Here is a 13,997-nt window from a genome sequence, read left to right on the forward strand (position 1 = left end):
TGGGCTCACCCTGTGGCAGTGTGCAAAGAGCAGAGCCAGGGGCCACAGGGTTGAAGGAGTTCATACTCCTGAGCAGGGAGGGTCCAGTGCTCCTGAAGCTCGTTGGCTTTCTTTTCCAGCTCCCAGTTGAGTGTTGGAGGACTTTGCCTTGAGCTCCTGGTACAGCAGCCTCACCACCGCCTGGATGGTGGCAGAAGGTTAAGGTCAGAGCGGGGGATAGAAGGGCCACAGTATCCCCTGCCCACCAGTGTGGCAGGCCTTTCATAGCCGAGCAGTCATCCAGGCTTGGTTGCCATGTCTATGGGAGAGAAAGGGCAGGTATGCACACCCATCACACTGCTGCCTGTGGGGCTCTGTCGTGTGCTCTCTTTATGAGAAACAGAAGTACGGGGTGGGGGGTGGGGTGCTCTATGTCAGGACACACAGCAAGTATTGGGTTAAGCTGGGTTCTACCCACCCTTGTGTGACCATCTCCAGAGATGGGGGTCCCACATATCCTGCTCGCTAGCCTCTCTGGTGGGCTTCCCATATCCATTGTTCAAGGGAAATTATCATCAGTGCCTGCTGTGAGCCAGAAAGCATGATCAGGGCTGGAAACATGGAGCCAGCCATTTGACGAAGGGGACAGAGAAGTAAAACGTGATGTGTGGTAGTCAGGGCCTACTGGGGAGGGGCTAGTGGGCAGTGCAGGTGCCTGGGACTTGTGGGAGGCTGGCCTGAGTGAGGGGCTTCCTGGACCAGATGCTGTCTATTGGGTCTTGGGTCACCCTACTGTCTCCTCTCTAGGCCCTGGGAGCCTCACCTGCAGCACTCACCTCCACCTCAACATTATGCATCTTTTAGTTCAGCAAAAACAACTAAACATTTTTCTTGCAAAAGTTTCCAGCGTGTGTGATGGGTTTGTTATAAGCAAGATCCCGGCTACCCTCCAGCTGCTTTCCACGCACACACTCAGAGACAGGCACCTGCTTTGATTGGCGTCATCTTGCCAAGGAAGAATCTAGGCTGGCAGCTAATTTATGTAGCACTCCTCATGTTTAAAGAAGTTGAAGTAAGTCAATTTCAAGAAGCTTATGCCAGAACTGATTACTTTGAACCATTTGAAGGCAAACCAGAATTCTGAGCTTTCGAACACACCCCCAACTTGTTTATTCGTTTGTTCTCTTTCTCACTCTGTGCAGTAACAGTTTGTCAGAAAAGGAGGACAGCGGAAGAAAGCATCCCTTCAGTGCACAGACAGGCACTTGTGGACCTGCTCTCTGGCGGTGAGGGTGGATCACACAGGTCATTCTGTGAACATGGCTGCAGCTACATGCATGCGCTCATTTAAATTCAGCCTTCAAAACATTTTCCTCCCAAGCCTTCAGAATGCATAGTATCATTTTAAAAGGGTCCCTGGGAGCTTTTCATCCAGCATCTTCCTAAGTTGAGAAATCCCTGCCAAAGGCAGCTTCCCAAAGATGGCCTTGGAGGCCTCCGCCATGTGGTCACTCAGTCACCTTGGGCAGGTTTATGCCCCTGAGAAGCCCTGGGAGGCGAGGGTCAGGAACACCCACCCGAGGCCCTACTCCAGGCTTGGTGTCCGGCCAGGCCCCTTACCGGCTCTGTGAGCGGGGCCTCTCACACAACTTTCTGAGCCTCAGTCTCCCGTGTACTGGGCACCAGGACTTCCCTGGTAGATTGGATGTGGAGACTGAGGAGGTTGTTTGTAAAGGTGCAGCACTTGCAGGGCTCCCAAAACCTCTCCAAGAGGCACAGCTGGTGCCAGAGATGTGTGCTAGGTCTCATGCTGTGTGGCCACCCTCCCAAGAGATGTGACACTGGGCTGTGCTCAGATGTCTCTCCTGCTGGCGCTCCCTGTCTCAAGAGGAGTGAGGCATTGCTGCTGCAGGAATACCTTCTAGGCCCGTGCTCAGAGTGTTGGTGAGTGGGAGCAGCCCACAGAGCCTGCTGGGGTGACAGAGACGTGTGCCCCCGGCCAGCAGCCCCACCTCTGAAAGCATGTCCTGCAGATGCGCCATATAGGCAGGAAGCAGTTGTCAGAGGTCATTCACTACAGTACAGTTTTTACAGCTTTCTTGAGGTTATAACTGGTGTTTAATAAACTGCGCAGATGTAAAGTACAGTGTGATAAATTCGCGCACGCGCGCGCGCACACACACACACACACACACACCCCTGTGGAGCCCTTATCACATTCACATTCAAGACCCCTCTTGCTTGATAGGAATCCCTCCTCCCTGCTTCCTCTCCCCACCCCCTACCGCCCTCTAACTCGCTTTGAGTCACTGTAGATGGCAGGTGGTCATCAGGTCTTCCAGGAATGGTGTCGATCCTAGAGCGCATGCTCTCTGTCTTTTTGCCCCTTTCATGCAGCATGGCTGGTTTTGGGAGAGATCACTTGGCACACAGCTGCGTCATCTTCACTGCTGAGTTGTGTTCTGTCATATGGAGACACCACAGTTTATACGTTCCCTTGTGATGGACACTTGGAGTTTTTCCTGGGTTTTGGCTATTCTGAATGAAATTGCTGTATATCATAAATAAAGTCCCATGTGGAAATCTTCATTTTCTCTTGAGTAAACACCCAGTGTGTAGTGGCTGGTGGTTGCATGTGTCATGTGTTCCAAGGTTGCCCATCTTCCTGAGTGGTTGAGGTGCAGCTTCTCCTCACCAGCATGTGGCATAGTCTTTTTACTTAGTCCCTTTATTATTAGTTTTTTAACTTTTTCTGTTTGAGACAGAGTCTCGCTCTGTCGCCGAGGCTGGAGTGCAGTGGCACGATCTCCGCCCAGTGCAGCCTCTGCCTCCCAGGTTCAAGAAGTTCTCTGCCTCAGCCTCCCAAGTAGTTGGGATTACAGGTGCCCACCACCATGCCTGGCTAATTTATTTTGTATCTTGGCCAGACTGGTCTTGAGCTCCTGACCTTGTGATCCATCCGCCTCAGCCTCCCAAAGTGCTAGGATTACAGGAGTGAGCCACCGTACCCAGCCAAACATTCCTTTTTTTTTTTTGAGACAGAGTTTCGCTCTTGTCACCCAGGCTGGAGTGCAATGGTGCAATCTCAGCTCACCACAACCTTCACCTCCTGGGTTCAGGCAATTCTCCTGTCTCAGCCTCCTGAGTAGCTGGGATTACAGGCACGCGCCACTATGCCCAGCTAATTTTTTGTATTTTTAGTAGAAACGGGGTTTCACCATGTTGACCAGGATGGTCTTGATCTCTTGACCTCGTGATCCACCTGCCTCGGCCTCCCAAAGTGCTGGGATTACAGGCTTGAGCCACCATGCCCGGCCCAAACATTCCTTTTAGAGACAGGGTGTTGCTCTGTCACCCAGGCTGAAGTGCAGTGGTGGGATCATAGCTCCCTGTACCCTCTTACTCCTGAGCTCCAAATGATCCTCCCACCTCAGCCTCCTGAGTAGCCAGGACTACAGGTGCATGTCACCATACCTGGCTAATTTTTAAAAAGTTTTTATTTAGACCTTCTAAAAGGTTTGCAGTCGTGTTTCACTGTGGCCTTTTTTTCCCCCCTACAAATGACTAATGACATTGAGTATCTTTTCATTCAACTCACTTGTCATCCGTAGACCTTCTTTGGTAATGCACCTGTTTTTTTGTGCATTTTAAAATCTGATTATTTTTTTTATTGTTGAGTTTGGGAGAGTTCTTTATATGTTCTGGATATAAGGCCTTTATCAGATTATTTGCTTTCCAAATGTTTTCTCCCAATCTGTGTCTTATCTTTTCATTCTCTTCACCAGGTGTTTTGAAGAGAAGCTTTTTATGATAAAGTCCAATTTTTCAAATTTTTCTGTTTTATGTGATGCTTTGGGTATTAGTCTGTTTTCACGCTGCTGATAAAGACATACCTGAGACTGGGTAATTTATAAAGAAAAAGAGGTTTAATGGACTCAGTTCCACATGGCTGAAGAGGCCTCACAATCATGGCAGAATGCAAAAGGCACATCTTACGTGATGGCAGATGAGAGAATGAGAGCCAAGCAATAGGGGAAACACATATAAAATCAGATCTCATGAGACTTACTACCACAAAAACAATATGGGGGACACCGCTCCCATGATTTAGTTATCTCCCAGTGGGTCCCTCCCACAACACCTGAGAATTATGGGAGCTACAATTCAAGATGAGATTTGGGTGAGGACACCGCCAAACCAGATCAGGTATCGTAGCTAAGAAATCTTTGGCTGTCCCAAATTCACAAAGATTTTCTCCTCTATTTTCTTTTCTTTTCTTTTTTTTTGAGACGGAGTTTCGCTCTTGTTTACCCAGGCTGGAGTGCAATGGCGCAATCTCAGGTCACCGCAACCTCCGCCTCCTGGGTTCAGGCCATTCTCCTGCCTCAGCCTCCTGAGTAGCTGGGATTACAGGCACACGCTACCATGCCCAGCTAATTTTTTGTATTTTTAGTAGAGCTGGGGTTTCACCATGTTGACCAGGATGGTCTTGATCTCTTGTCCTCGTGATCCATCCGCCTCGGCCTCCCAAAGTGCTGGGGTTACAGGCGTGAGCCACTGTGCCTGGCCTCCTCTATTTTCTTTTAGTAACTTCATAACTTTTGGTTCACGATTGAGCAGGATTTTTTTCATTGTACAGGATTTTTATTCTTTATTTCCCCCATGAACACCCAGTTGTTCCAGAACCATTTGTTGAAGAGACTACCCTTTCTACACTGAATTGCCTTCGTATGTTTTTCAAAAATTGGTGTGTTTCTGCATCTGATTCTGGACTTTGTTCTGTCTCGTTGGTCTGTCTGTCTTCCAGTTTATCCAGCACTGCACTGTTGTGATTACCTGCAGCTTTAACATAATTGGTGAAATGAGGCAGCCCCTCCCTTTCCATTGTCAATGTATTTTCTCTCTTCTAGGTCCATTACGTCTCCATATGAATTTTAGAATCGGCTTGCCAGTTTGTATAAAGAGGCCTGTGGGATTTTGACTGAGGTTGCTGATTCTGTGGATTAATTTGGGTGAGAAGTGCATTCCCAAAACCGCTGAGTCTCCCAGCTTGTGAACAAGGCATATCTATCTCCCTGTATGGAGGTTGCCCTGGATCTCTCTCTACAGTGCTCTGAGCTTGTCATTTGCAGGTTTTCTTGGCCTGTTCCATTCCATCTCTATGTAATTTCATGGTGTTGGTTGCTTTTGTAAGTGATATTTTTCAGATGACTTTTTGGTGCTGATTTCTAGTTCAATTCCATTATGGTCCTATAACAAAGTTAGAATTATGAAATTCCTAAATAATCTGAGCTTTCTTTTATGGTTTAGTATGAAGTGGTCTTAGTACATAGTTAGTTCAAGTGCTCCTGAAAAGAAGGGGCCTTCTGCTCTTAGAGTGAAAGTATTTATCCAGGTGAATTAGGTCAAGTTGGCTGATCATGTGGTCCTTCTCCTCCTGACTTTTTGCTTGTTGTTCTGTCAGTTGACAGAACAAGTTGATCGATCAAGTTGAGAGATCGATGTCAAGGTCTCCAATTATAATTGTAGACCCGTCTGTTTCTCCTGGCAGTTCTGGCTGGTTTGGCTTCATTTCTTTTGCAGCTCGTTTATTAGTACACACATGCGTAGGATTATTATTTTCCTTTGATGAATGGATCTCTTTATCATTATAAGGTACCTTCTTGGTAATAGTGTGTGCTCTGAAATGTACTGTTGTCAATATTGGTCACCTCTCCAGCTTTCTCTTGCTGGTTTTCTTAGTGATGGCATGTTCTGCCTTTTTGCATCTTTGTATTTAAAGTGTGTTATTGTCAGCGGTGTCTAACTGGGTGTTGCTGTTTAATCCAGGTTGAGTGTCTGCCTTTTAATTGTGCTGGTTAGGCTACTTACATTTAATTTAATTATTGATATGATTAGTTTTGATCTTGTCATTTTACTGTTATCTACTCATCTGCCTCTTGTTATTCCCTTTATCCTGTTTTTTTTTTTTTATCTTTTTTCAATCTGTTTTGGTGTTTTTCTGATTATGTTTTATTTCTTTTTTTTATTATTATTTTATAAAGATGGGGTTTCACTATGTTGGTCAGGCTGGTGTTGAACTCCTGACCTCAGGTGATCTGCCCGCCTTGGCCTCCAAAGTGCTTAGGTTACAGGCATGAGCCACTGTGCCCGGCCAATGTTTTATTTCCTTAATTGGTGTCCTAGCTGTAAGTCTTTGTTATTTTAGAGATTGCTGTATGTTCTCTAGTACACATCTTTAGCTGATCACAGCCTGCCTTCAAGTGATACCTCACCTTCTCACATATAGGATAATCACCTAACAGCCGTCATGTTGATTTTTATCCTATAGTGTTGTCATACATTTTATTTATTCTTTTTTTTTTTGAGAGGGAGTTTTGGTCTGTCTCCCAGGCTGGAGTGCAATAGCACAATCTTGGCTCACCACAGTCTCCATTTCCCAGATTCAAGCAATTCTCCTGCCTCAGCCTCCCCAGTAGCTAGGATTACAGGCATGCTGTGTTTGTTTGCTTATTTTTGAGACAGAGCCTCGCTCTGTTGCCCAGGCTGGAGTGCAATAGCACGATCTTGGCTCACTGCAACCTCCACCTCCTGGGTTCAAGTGATTTTTACGCCTTGGCCTCCTGAGGAGCTGGGATTACAGGGCTGCATGACCATGCCTGGCTAATTATTTTTAGTAGAGAAGGGGTTAAGCCATGTTGGCCATGTTGATTTTGACTCCTGGCCTCAAGCAATCCACCTGCCTTAGCCTCCCAAAGTGCTGGGATTACAGGCATGAGCCACCTCGCCCAGCCTCTGTGTTTTGTTTTTGATTGTTTCAATTGCTGTTCCCTCAAGGACACTGAACTTTCCTATTGTAGATTCTAATCTGTCATTAATCCCATACAGCCTGTTTATCTGAGACGTTGTAGCTTCTACTTCATGTGTCTCTTCCACGTCTGCACTTAACTGTTCCATTTTTTTCCAGTAGTTTTAACAACTGTCTTAATGTCCCCGTTTGCCAGTGTTGCTGTCTGTGCTGTTCTTGGCAGGTGTTTGTTGATTGGTTATTCTCTTCATTACTGGCCATGTTCTCTTGCTGCTTTAAATGTCTGGTAATCTTTGATTGGATGGCAGGCATTGTGAATTTTAGCTTGTTGTGTTCTAGACATTTTTGTATTTGTATAAATCTTCTTGATCTTTTTTCAGAGATGCAGTTAGGTTTCTTGGAAAGAGTTTAGTTTCCTTGGGTCTTGCTGTTGTGGTATGCTGGGGCACCCTGGGGCAGTTCTCAGACTGGAATAGTTGTCCCCATTCCTGTCTCCGTGCAGAGTCAAGTGATCTTTCCATCACTATGGACCTTGACAGACTTTATGATTTTTAAACCAGATGAATATGTTTTCCATTCAAAATACTAGATTTAGAAATGAAGACAAAACTAGACAGCTTCTTACTGTGAACTAAAACTGGCCCCATTCTGGTTGTGGAGCCTCGTTTTGCATTCTGTGCCACAGAGGAGAAGGGAACTCTGTGGGTCACCCCAAAGCCTGCTTTTGTTTCTCATCTGAATTGTGCCTCTATGGTTCCCCATCACCAGCTCCTTCCACACCCCGCAGTAGAAGTTTTTTCCTGTCTTTTCCTCATTTCTGAAGACATTCTGAGGTTGCTTTCATGTACCTCAGTGGTGTCCCCTGCACTCTGCCATCATGTCACCCTCTGGGAGTGGCTCAGGGACACACTGACTTCCAGGCATACTGCCTTGGGCTGGTTCTCTTTGTGCTTCCAGCCAAGGTGTGGTCGATTGAGACTTTCTTAGCACAGGCTTGTCCAGCTGAGCAGGGGCTGCCATGGACTCCCGCATCCTGTACTTGTGACATTTTCTAGTTTTCTCTTGATGTCATCGCTGGACTCTGAGAGCTTCACAGACATGTATTTAGAAATAAAGCGTTATAGCTGGGCCTCCTAACCTTTCACCTCCTTATCACCCAGAGGGTGGGACTTCCCAGCATGGGTGACCACAGACATCTGGTCACCATTTCACTCTCGTTGCAGGTTGAAGGTTGAGGAGCTGGAGGGTGAGCGGAGTCGGCTGGAGGAGGAAAAGAGGATGCTAGAGGCGCAGCTGGAGCGCCTCACGCTGCAGGTGAGGGCGGGGCAGCCTCTGGGGGAGGTGCCGCCTGGGGCCTCATAGTGCTCTGTCCAACATGAAAGCCCGTGGTTCCTGCCGCCACAGAACACCTGTTTTCTAACTCATCTGTCTGAACTCTCTGGGCTCTCCTCCCTCTTGTGGGCACCCCCTTGCCTGGTGGGGAGGCCATGCTGCTGACAGGCCTGCACTGGCCCCCTCTGAGCTGCTCTCCATCCTGCACCACCCACACGCCTGGTCAGTGGAGCAGGTTCTGGGTGGGCTTGCACTATGCCCGTCCCAGGATTTGCCATGGTGAGCTGGACTGCTGTTTGTGTTCTTTTTTGTCGTCCTTTCTCTTTGGGTTTCATCCTCCTGTCTGAGTTGCTGCGTGGCAAGAAGCCCTTGGGTGCGAGGTTAACGCGTTTTGGACGAGCCATTGATTTTTTTTCTTGGCACCTCTTAGAGGCAGATCAAATCTACTTTTTATGACTAGTTCCTGGTGATTAGAGAAGTGGTATCTGTGGTGGTGGACAGCTCTGAGCTGTGCTGGCCTTTCCTCAGCCTAGGACCTGTCATCTTGTTTTAATTGGGCCATGGTGTACAGGTAGGGGTCATGAGGCTGCTGCCCGCCCACCAGAGGCACTGCCTCAGAGCTGCTGAATGTCTCTCTGGCTGTTGGGTCGAGCAGAGCCTGAACCCTGGCTCCTTGGTGCCCATGTTGCCGGCTGATTGGGGTCTAGGCCTCACCACAGGCACCACTTGTGGCTTTCCTGCTCCAGCCTCTGGCCATCTCCCCAAGGCATCCTCAGTGGCCCTTGGAGCTAGTTGAGGCGTGAATGAGGTGAGGGGTGTGGGTGAGCACTGTGCCGACACCTGGTGAACACCTGATGGAACCTGGCCATCATCCCCATCCTGTGTGGACGACGTGTGCTTGGGAGCTCGCTAGTGGAGCACTCCTCTGTGGGAGATTTTGGGTGGGACATCTGGTGGGAGATGCCAAGGGCTGGTGTGCACTGCAGGTTTGGCACAAGGAGTGGGGCTGGCAGTGTCACCTGTGACCCTCCCTATGGCCTTGGAGGGGTGGGGGCCCTGCTCCCAGGCATGTCCTGAAGCTGCTCAGAGCCTAGGCATAGTATTGGCCACATGTCCTGAAGTTGCTCAGAGCTGAGGCATGGTGTTGTCCATGTGGAGCACGAGTGCCACACTGGGCCAGCATGGCCATGTGGGGAGAGGACAGGGCTGGGCCTGGTGGTCCTGGGGAAGCAGATGTTTATGCTATGATATAGTGACCTCAAGCCTAGCCCAGGATTCAGGAGCTATTCCTCCCTGGGTTAGTGCAACAGGTACGACTGTGCCTGGATAGCGTGTGAGAAACAAGCTCAGAGCAGTGAGGCAGGGAAGCCACTGGGGTTTGGCTTGTAGAATTTTGGAAACTTCTAGACAGCCCTGTAGCTGCCACCGCCTCTGACCCCTGCTGCGATTTCACCCCTGGTGGGGGGATGTCCAGGGTGGCACTGGGGAAGGTGAGGCCGCATAGGCCCTGTGGTGGCTCTGGATGCCCAGGGCTGCACAACTGAAGGGAATAATGTATACAATGGTCCATTTCCAAGACAAAATGCCTTGAACCAGCTTAGGCCAGCAAAATACAGAAGAAACAGAATGTACTAGGCTCCTGCTTAGATCACTGATGCCTGCTTGTTGCCTCCCACTCCCCTCTTCTCCCACTTTCCCCCCACCCACCTTACTTGCCCTCACCCAAACCAAAGAAGTTTAGTCTAAGATGAAAGTTTACTAGCCTGCCAAATACCTCGCCTTGTCTGTTCTTATCAGCCTGCCCAGTGACTTAGGTCACAAGTCAATACCTGAAGAGCTCCTGAGGAGACTAGGATTGCAGTGCACTGTGGGCTGCAACAAAATGCAGCAGGACAACCCTAAAGAAAACACCTAAAGCTTCTACCCAACAACCAATAGGCAACATTCGGGAAGATGGTGACCACCATAGTACCCAGCCTATGAGGAACCGGGGGAGGGACCTGTGCACTAGGGGATAAACTGCTTGTTGTGACCATGCTGGGTGTGCTTGCCCATCAGACACCAGATCTTGCAGGACCGTCATTAAAAGTCTTACTTTTGGCTGGGCGTGGTGGCTCACACCTATAATCCCAGCACTTTGGGAGGCCAAGGTGGGCAGATCACCTGAGGTGATCCACTTCCCGTGGAACCATCTCCATGGCAGGCAGGGCCCCGAACCTGCACTCTGTGCCTGGGGGACAGGTTGTGGGGGCCTGAATCCAGTTCCTTTGAGCCATCTTTGTGGCAAACAGGGCCCCAAGCCTGCACTCTGTGCCATCGCTGCACTCCAGACCCAGCTGTATGTCCTCTAGACACGGATGGGGCAACCCCATGTCCCTGGTGAGGAAACATCTACTCCCAGGTCAGGGGTTTGGTCCAGGGCAGCTGGCCAGAGGAGAGAGTTGAGATCTGAAGCCAGGACTGTCATCTCTGAGCTTGTTTCTCCCTATGCATCTAGCCTGACCCACCCCATCCCTGCTTTTCTCAGCCTCTGCATCCTCATGGCCCAGCTGTCACACTTGGGCCTTGTCTCCAAGGCCCCCCTGCCCTGTGGCCACAGGTCTGCTCCCCCAGCCCTGAGTGGCCCCCATCCACATGCCAGCTGCAGGTGGTTGTAGTGTGAGCCACAGCTGTTCAGGCCACTTGGGGTTTGCACCCCAATGGCAGAGCTGGCTGCCCAGGCAGTGTGGGTCATCCTGGCATAAGGGAAGTATCTGACCCAGATGCCAGAGCCTCCCCCAGTTCTTCTGTCAGTTCAGGTGCAGACCTGAGCCCATGCAGGAAGTTGGCGGAAGCTGTGACACTGTGACTGGTCCTGGCTGAGTGGAGGGGCAGGAGTTCCCACCTGGTTCAGGGAGCTGGCCCAGACACTGTTTGAAGTGGGTCTGAAGGCAGTTTTCATACATGGAGACAGATGCCACCAGTCCATCTGCCCAGGCTCGGGTGGGGCCAATATCAAGTCACAGCCCTGGGCAGGATTCCCATCTCTCCTTCCTGGCAGTCTTGGGCATGTTGGTTTTTATAAAGGAAGCCCATCTCAGCACCCACAGCTTCCTTTATAAAGCTGGGGGCATGATGTCCCCGTTGGGGGTGCTGGGGAGATCAAAGGCCTTGACTTTAGCACACACTTGGCAAACAGTGGCTGCTGTATAGACACTGACACCCATTGTGGCCCTTCCTGCTTCTCCCATCACCAAGGGCAGAGCCTCGCCCCTTTACCTCCATCCCTGAACCTGGACACCTCAGGCCTTTAGGCAGCTGTGGTGGAGTGCGGGGGGCCCATCCTGGGGTGCTGGCCTGGGCCCTCGTGTCTTTCCACTGGCCGCTTGTGAGAGCCACACAGGCCTGCTGCACAGGCCTGGGACCCACTGCTCCCAATAGGAAGATGGGCTGCCTGCAGGGTGGCTCCTGGCAGCAGCCAGCCCTGAAGAGTGCTTGGGAGCCATGTTAGCAGGAGCCAGCTGCCACCACTGCATCCCCTGTGTAGATGGATGCCCTCTCCTCTCTCTGCTCCCACTCCCTCTGGAGAAGTCTTCACGTTGGACCGCTTCAAGGAAGATTGATTACAGTCAGCTGCAGTCTGATTAATTGGGAACATATTCTTGGAGAGGGGCTCGACTAGTTATTAGTTACTAGCTAGTTAGAACTTTATGTAATTAGTTCACAGCTGGTTGGTGAGAAATGGCAATTCCAGTTACCCCTTAGAACTGGCCACTGCCCTCCCGTGGTGCTGAGGCTGGGAGATGAGGCCTGGGAGGGCCATCATTGGGCCCCACTGTGGCGCCGGCCTTTCTGGATCTCCCTAAGATCCCAGAGCTGTCTAACACTCTGTAGGGCCAACTGTGTGCGCCCTCGTGTTGCTGAAGGGGCTGGAAGCGGGTGGGTGGGGCCTCTTTTGCTGCAAGCCCTCCCATCCAGTCTAGAAAGTGAGGCCCACAGGGAGCCTGTGCATGAAGGAGCTCAGATGCTCCATTCTTGGGAGGCAGAATGAGGCTTGAATATGTTGCTGTGTTCTCAAGTGAAGACAGAAAGTGGGCAGACCCCATGGAACTCCAGATAGGGTGGCAGAGGGAGCTCTGTGGCTATTGGTGCAGCCACAGGAGTTGGGACAGATGGATGGCACAGTCCTTGACCCCACCTGCGGCTGTGGCCTCCCGCCCCACCCCTGCCCCCACCCCCGGAATGCACCCCTGTGCTTTTCCGTGGGCCTAGAACCAAGGAGCTGGGGCCTCAGCACCTTTGTTCTCATCCGGCTCCCGGCTGCACGCTCATGCCCCACCTTATAGTGGGGGCGCTGGGCCTTGTCAGCTTGGGCCCCACAGCCTGGGGTTGGCCATGACTCTGTCTCCCACCGGCTGCAGCCTGGCCTCGGCGTGTTCCCCAGGATGTGGAGGGCACGGGTCTTTCCTGCAGGCTGTCTTTGGAGATCTCAAGTGATGGCTCCTGGAGGGCCGGGCACGTACCTGGTGAGCCTGGCCTGTGTGGCTGCCATTCTTGTTATCAATCATAATACCATTGTCCTCACCTCCATGACATGGGCATGTTTTCCACACCTGTGGTTCTGATGGGCCACGTCCGAGGATGGAGGGCACTGAGCCGAGGGAGGACACGCAGGGAGGTGGTCAGGGCCAGGTAGAGAGGGGCACATCCAATGGAGGCCACACTGGGTAGGACACCGACCTCCTGGCTGGGTGGGTGCATCACCACCTGACAGTTCCAGCTGGTAGCCACCAGCTTCTGTGCATGAAGTGTGTGGCGTGGGCCGGTGCCCGTGCCGTATGGGGGCCCCCATGTCACAGGGACAGGAGTGCAGCGTTCAGACTCAGGGTGTTTTTCAGCAGTTTATTATGAACATTTAAAGATATATTGTGAAGCTAAAAAGTTTGCAGTGAGTGCCTGTTCACCCACCACCAAGATTCCACCATGGATGCTCCACTGTGGGGCTTCCCAACATCTCTTTATCCCTCGCCCAGCCACTGCACCATTTTATTCTTCTGATGTGCTTTAAGTAAATTGCAGACATCTGCACACTTCCTCTAAATGCCTCAGTGTGCGTGTAATTAAATAGAATTCATCTTTGGGTTCTGAGCCCATGCTCCAGCCGTTTCTCATTGTGGCCTCATCATGGTGCTTATTCAGGCAGGTTGGTGGTCAGGACTGATGGAGCACCCCCCGCCCCAGCACAGCTCCCTCCCTGCCCCACCTGCCTGCTTCTCTCCAGCGGGCTCCTGGGTGGGGTCTGTGGTTGGGGCTAATCTCAGTGCCCCAAGTGTTGCTCAGGAGAGAGACCAGACAAGAGCCCGGCGGCATTTAAAATAAGTGCATCTGTTTTGGAAAGGAGTGGGTAGAAGATTGCCGGGTTCCCTGATAGCAGAAGCTCGAAGCGTGTGGAAACTGTCCTGCTTCTGTCTATACCAGCAGGCAGGCGGTGCCATGGCTCACATGCCTGGGAGCAGGGCAGGGTGGGCCCGTCACCCCTTCTCAGACCTCCTCACCCTCTCCCCAAGATTTGATCCTCATGGTCCCCAGACCCCTGGAACCCTGAAGCCACCAACCCTGCATCCAGGGCTGCATCCCATCCTGGAGCCATAGCTACCCGCTTTGTGCCAGCATCCATGCCCAGGTGTAGTGGGCTGGGGCGGCGTCCCTGTTCCTGTCCCGGGGCCTCCCGGAGGGTGCTGTAAGCCAACCTCCTCAGGTCTGGCCTCTCCCGCTCGCTGGATGACTCCTAGTGATACATGTGGCTCATCTGTGGGACCTTCATTCTCTGTGTTTGGCTCCTTCTCCTGAATGTTCTACCATGTTGTACCGAGAGTGTGGCCTCTGGACCAGGACAACG

General features: G+C 51.1%; 1 protein-coding gene across 29 annotated transcripts in view; it reads left to right on the plus strand.

The window, feature by feature from the left end:
* MAD1L1 (mitotic arrest deficient 1 like 1) overlaps positions 1–13,997 on the plus strand; it is a 415,821-nt gene that overhangs the window by 277,544 nt on the left and 124,280 nt on the right. For all 29 annotated transcript variants that reach the window (XR_013531716.1, XR_013531730.1, XR_013531734.1 and 26 more), the window contains one exon: positions 8,011–8,101. Coding sequence is in view for 26 of the 29 variants with exons in the window: in XM_035289591.3 (XP_035145482.1) it covers positions 8,011–8,101 (91 nt within the window). In the remaining 3 variants the exon portion in view is untranslated. The remainder of the gene's footprint in view (positions 1–8,010; positions 8,102–13,997) is intronic.

This window comes from Callithrix jacchus, chromosome 2, assembly GCF_049354715.1.
Source record: "Callithrix jacchus isolate 240 chromosome 2, calJac240_pri, whole genome shotgun sequence".
Taxonomy (NCBI): domain Eukaryota; kingdom Metazoa; phylum Chordata; class Mammalia; order Primates; family Cebidae; genus Callithrix; species Callithrix jacchus.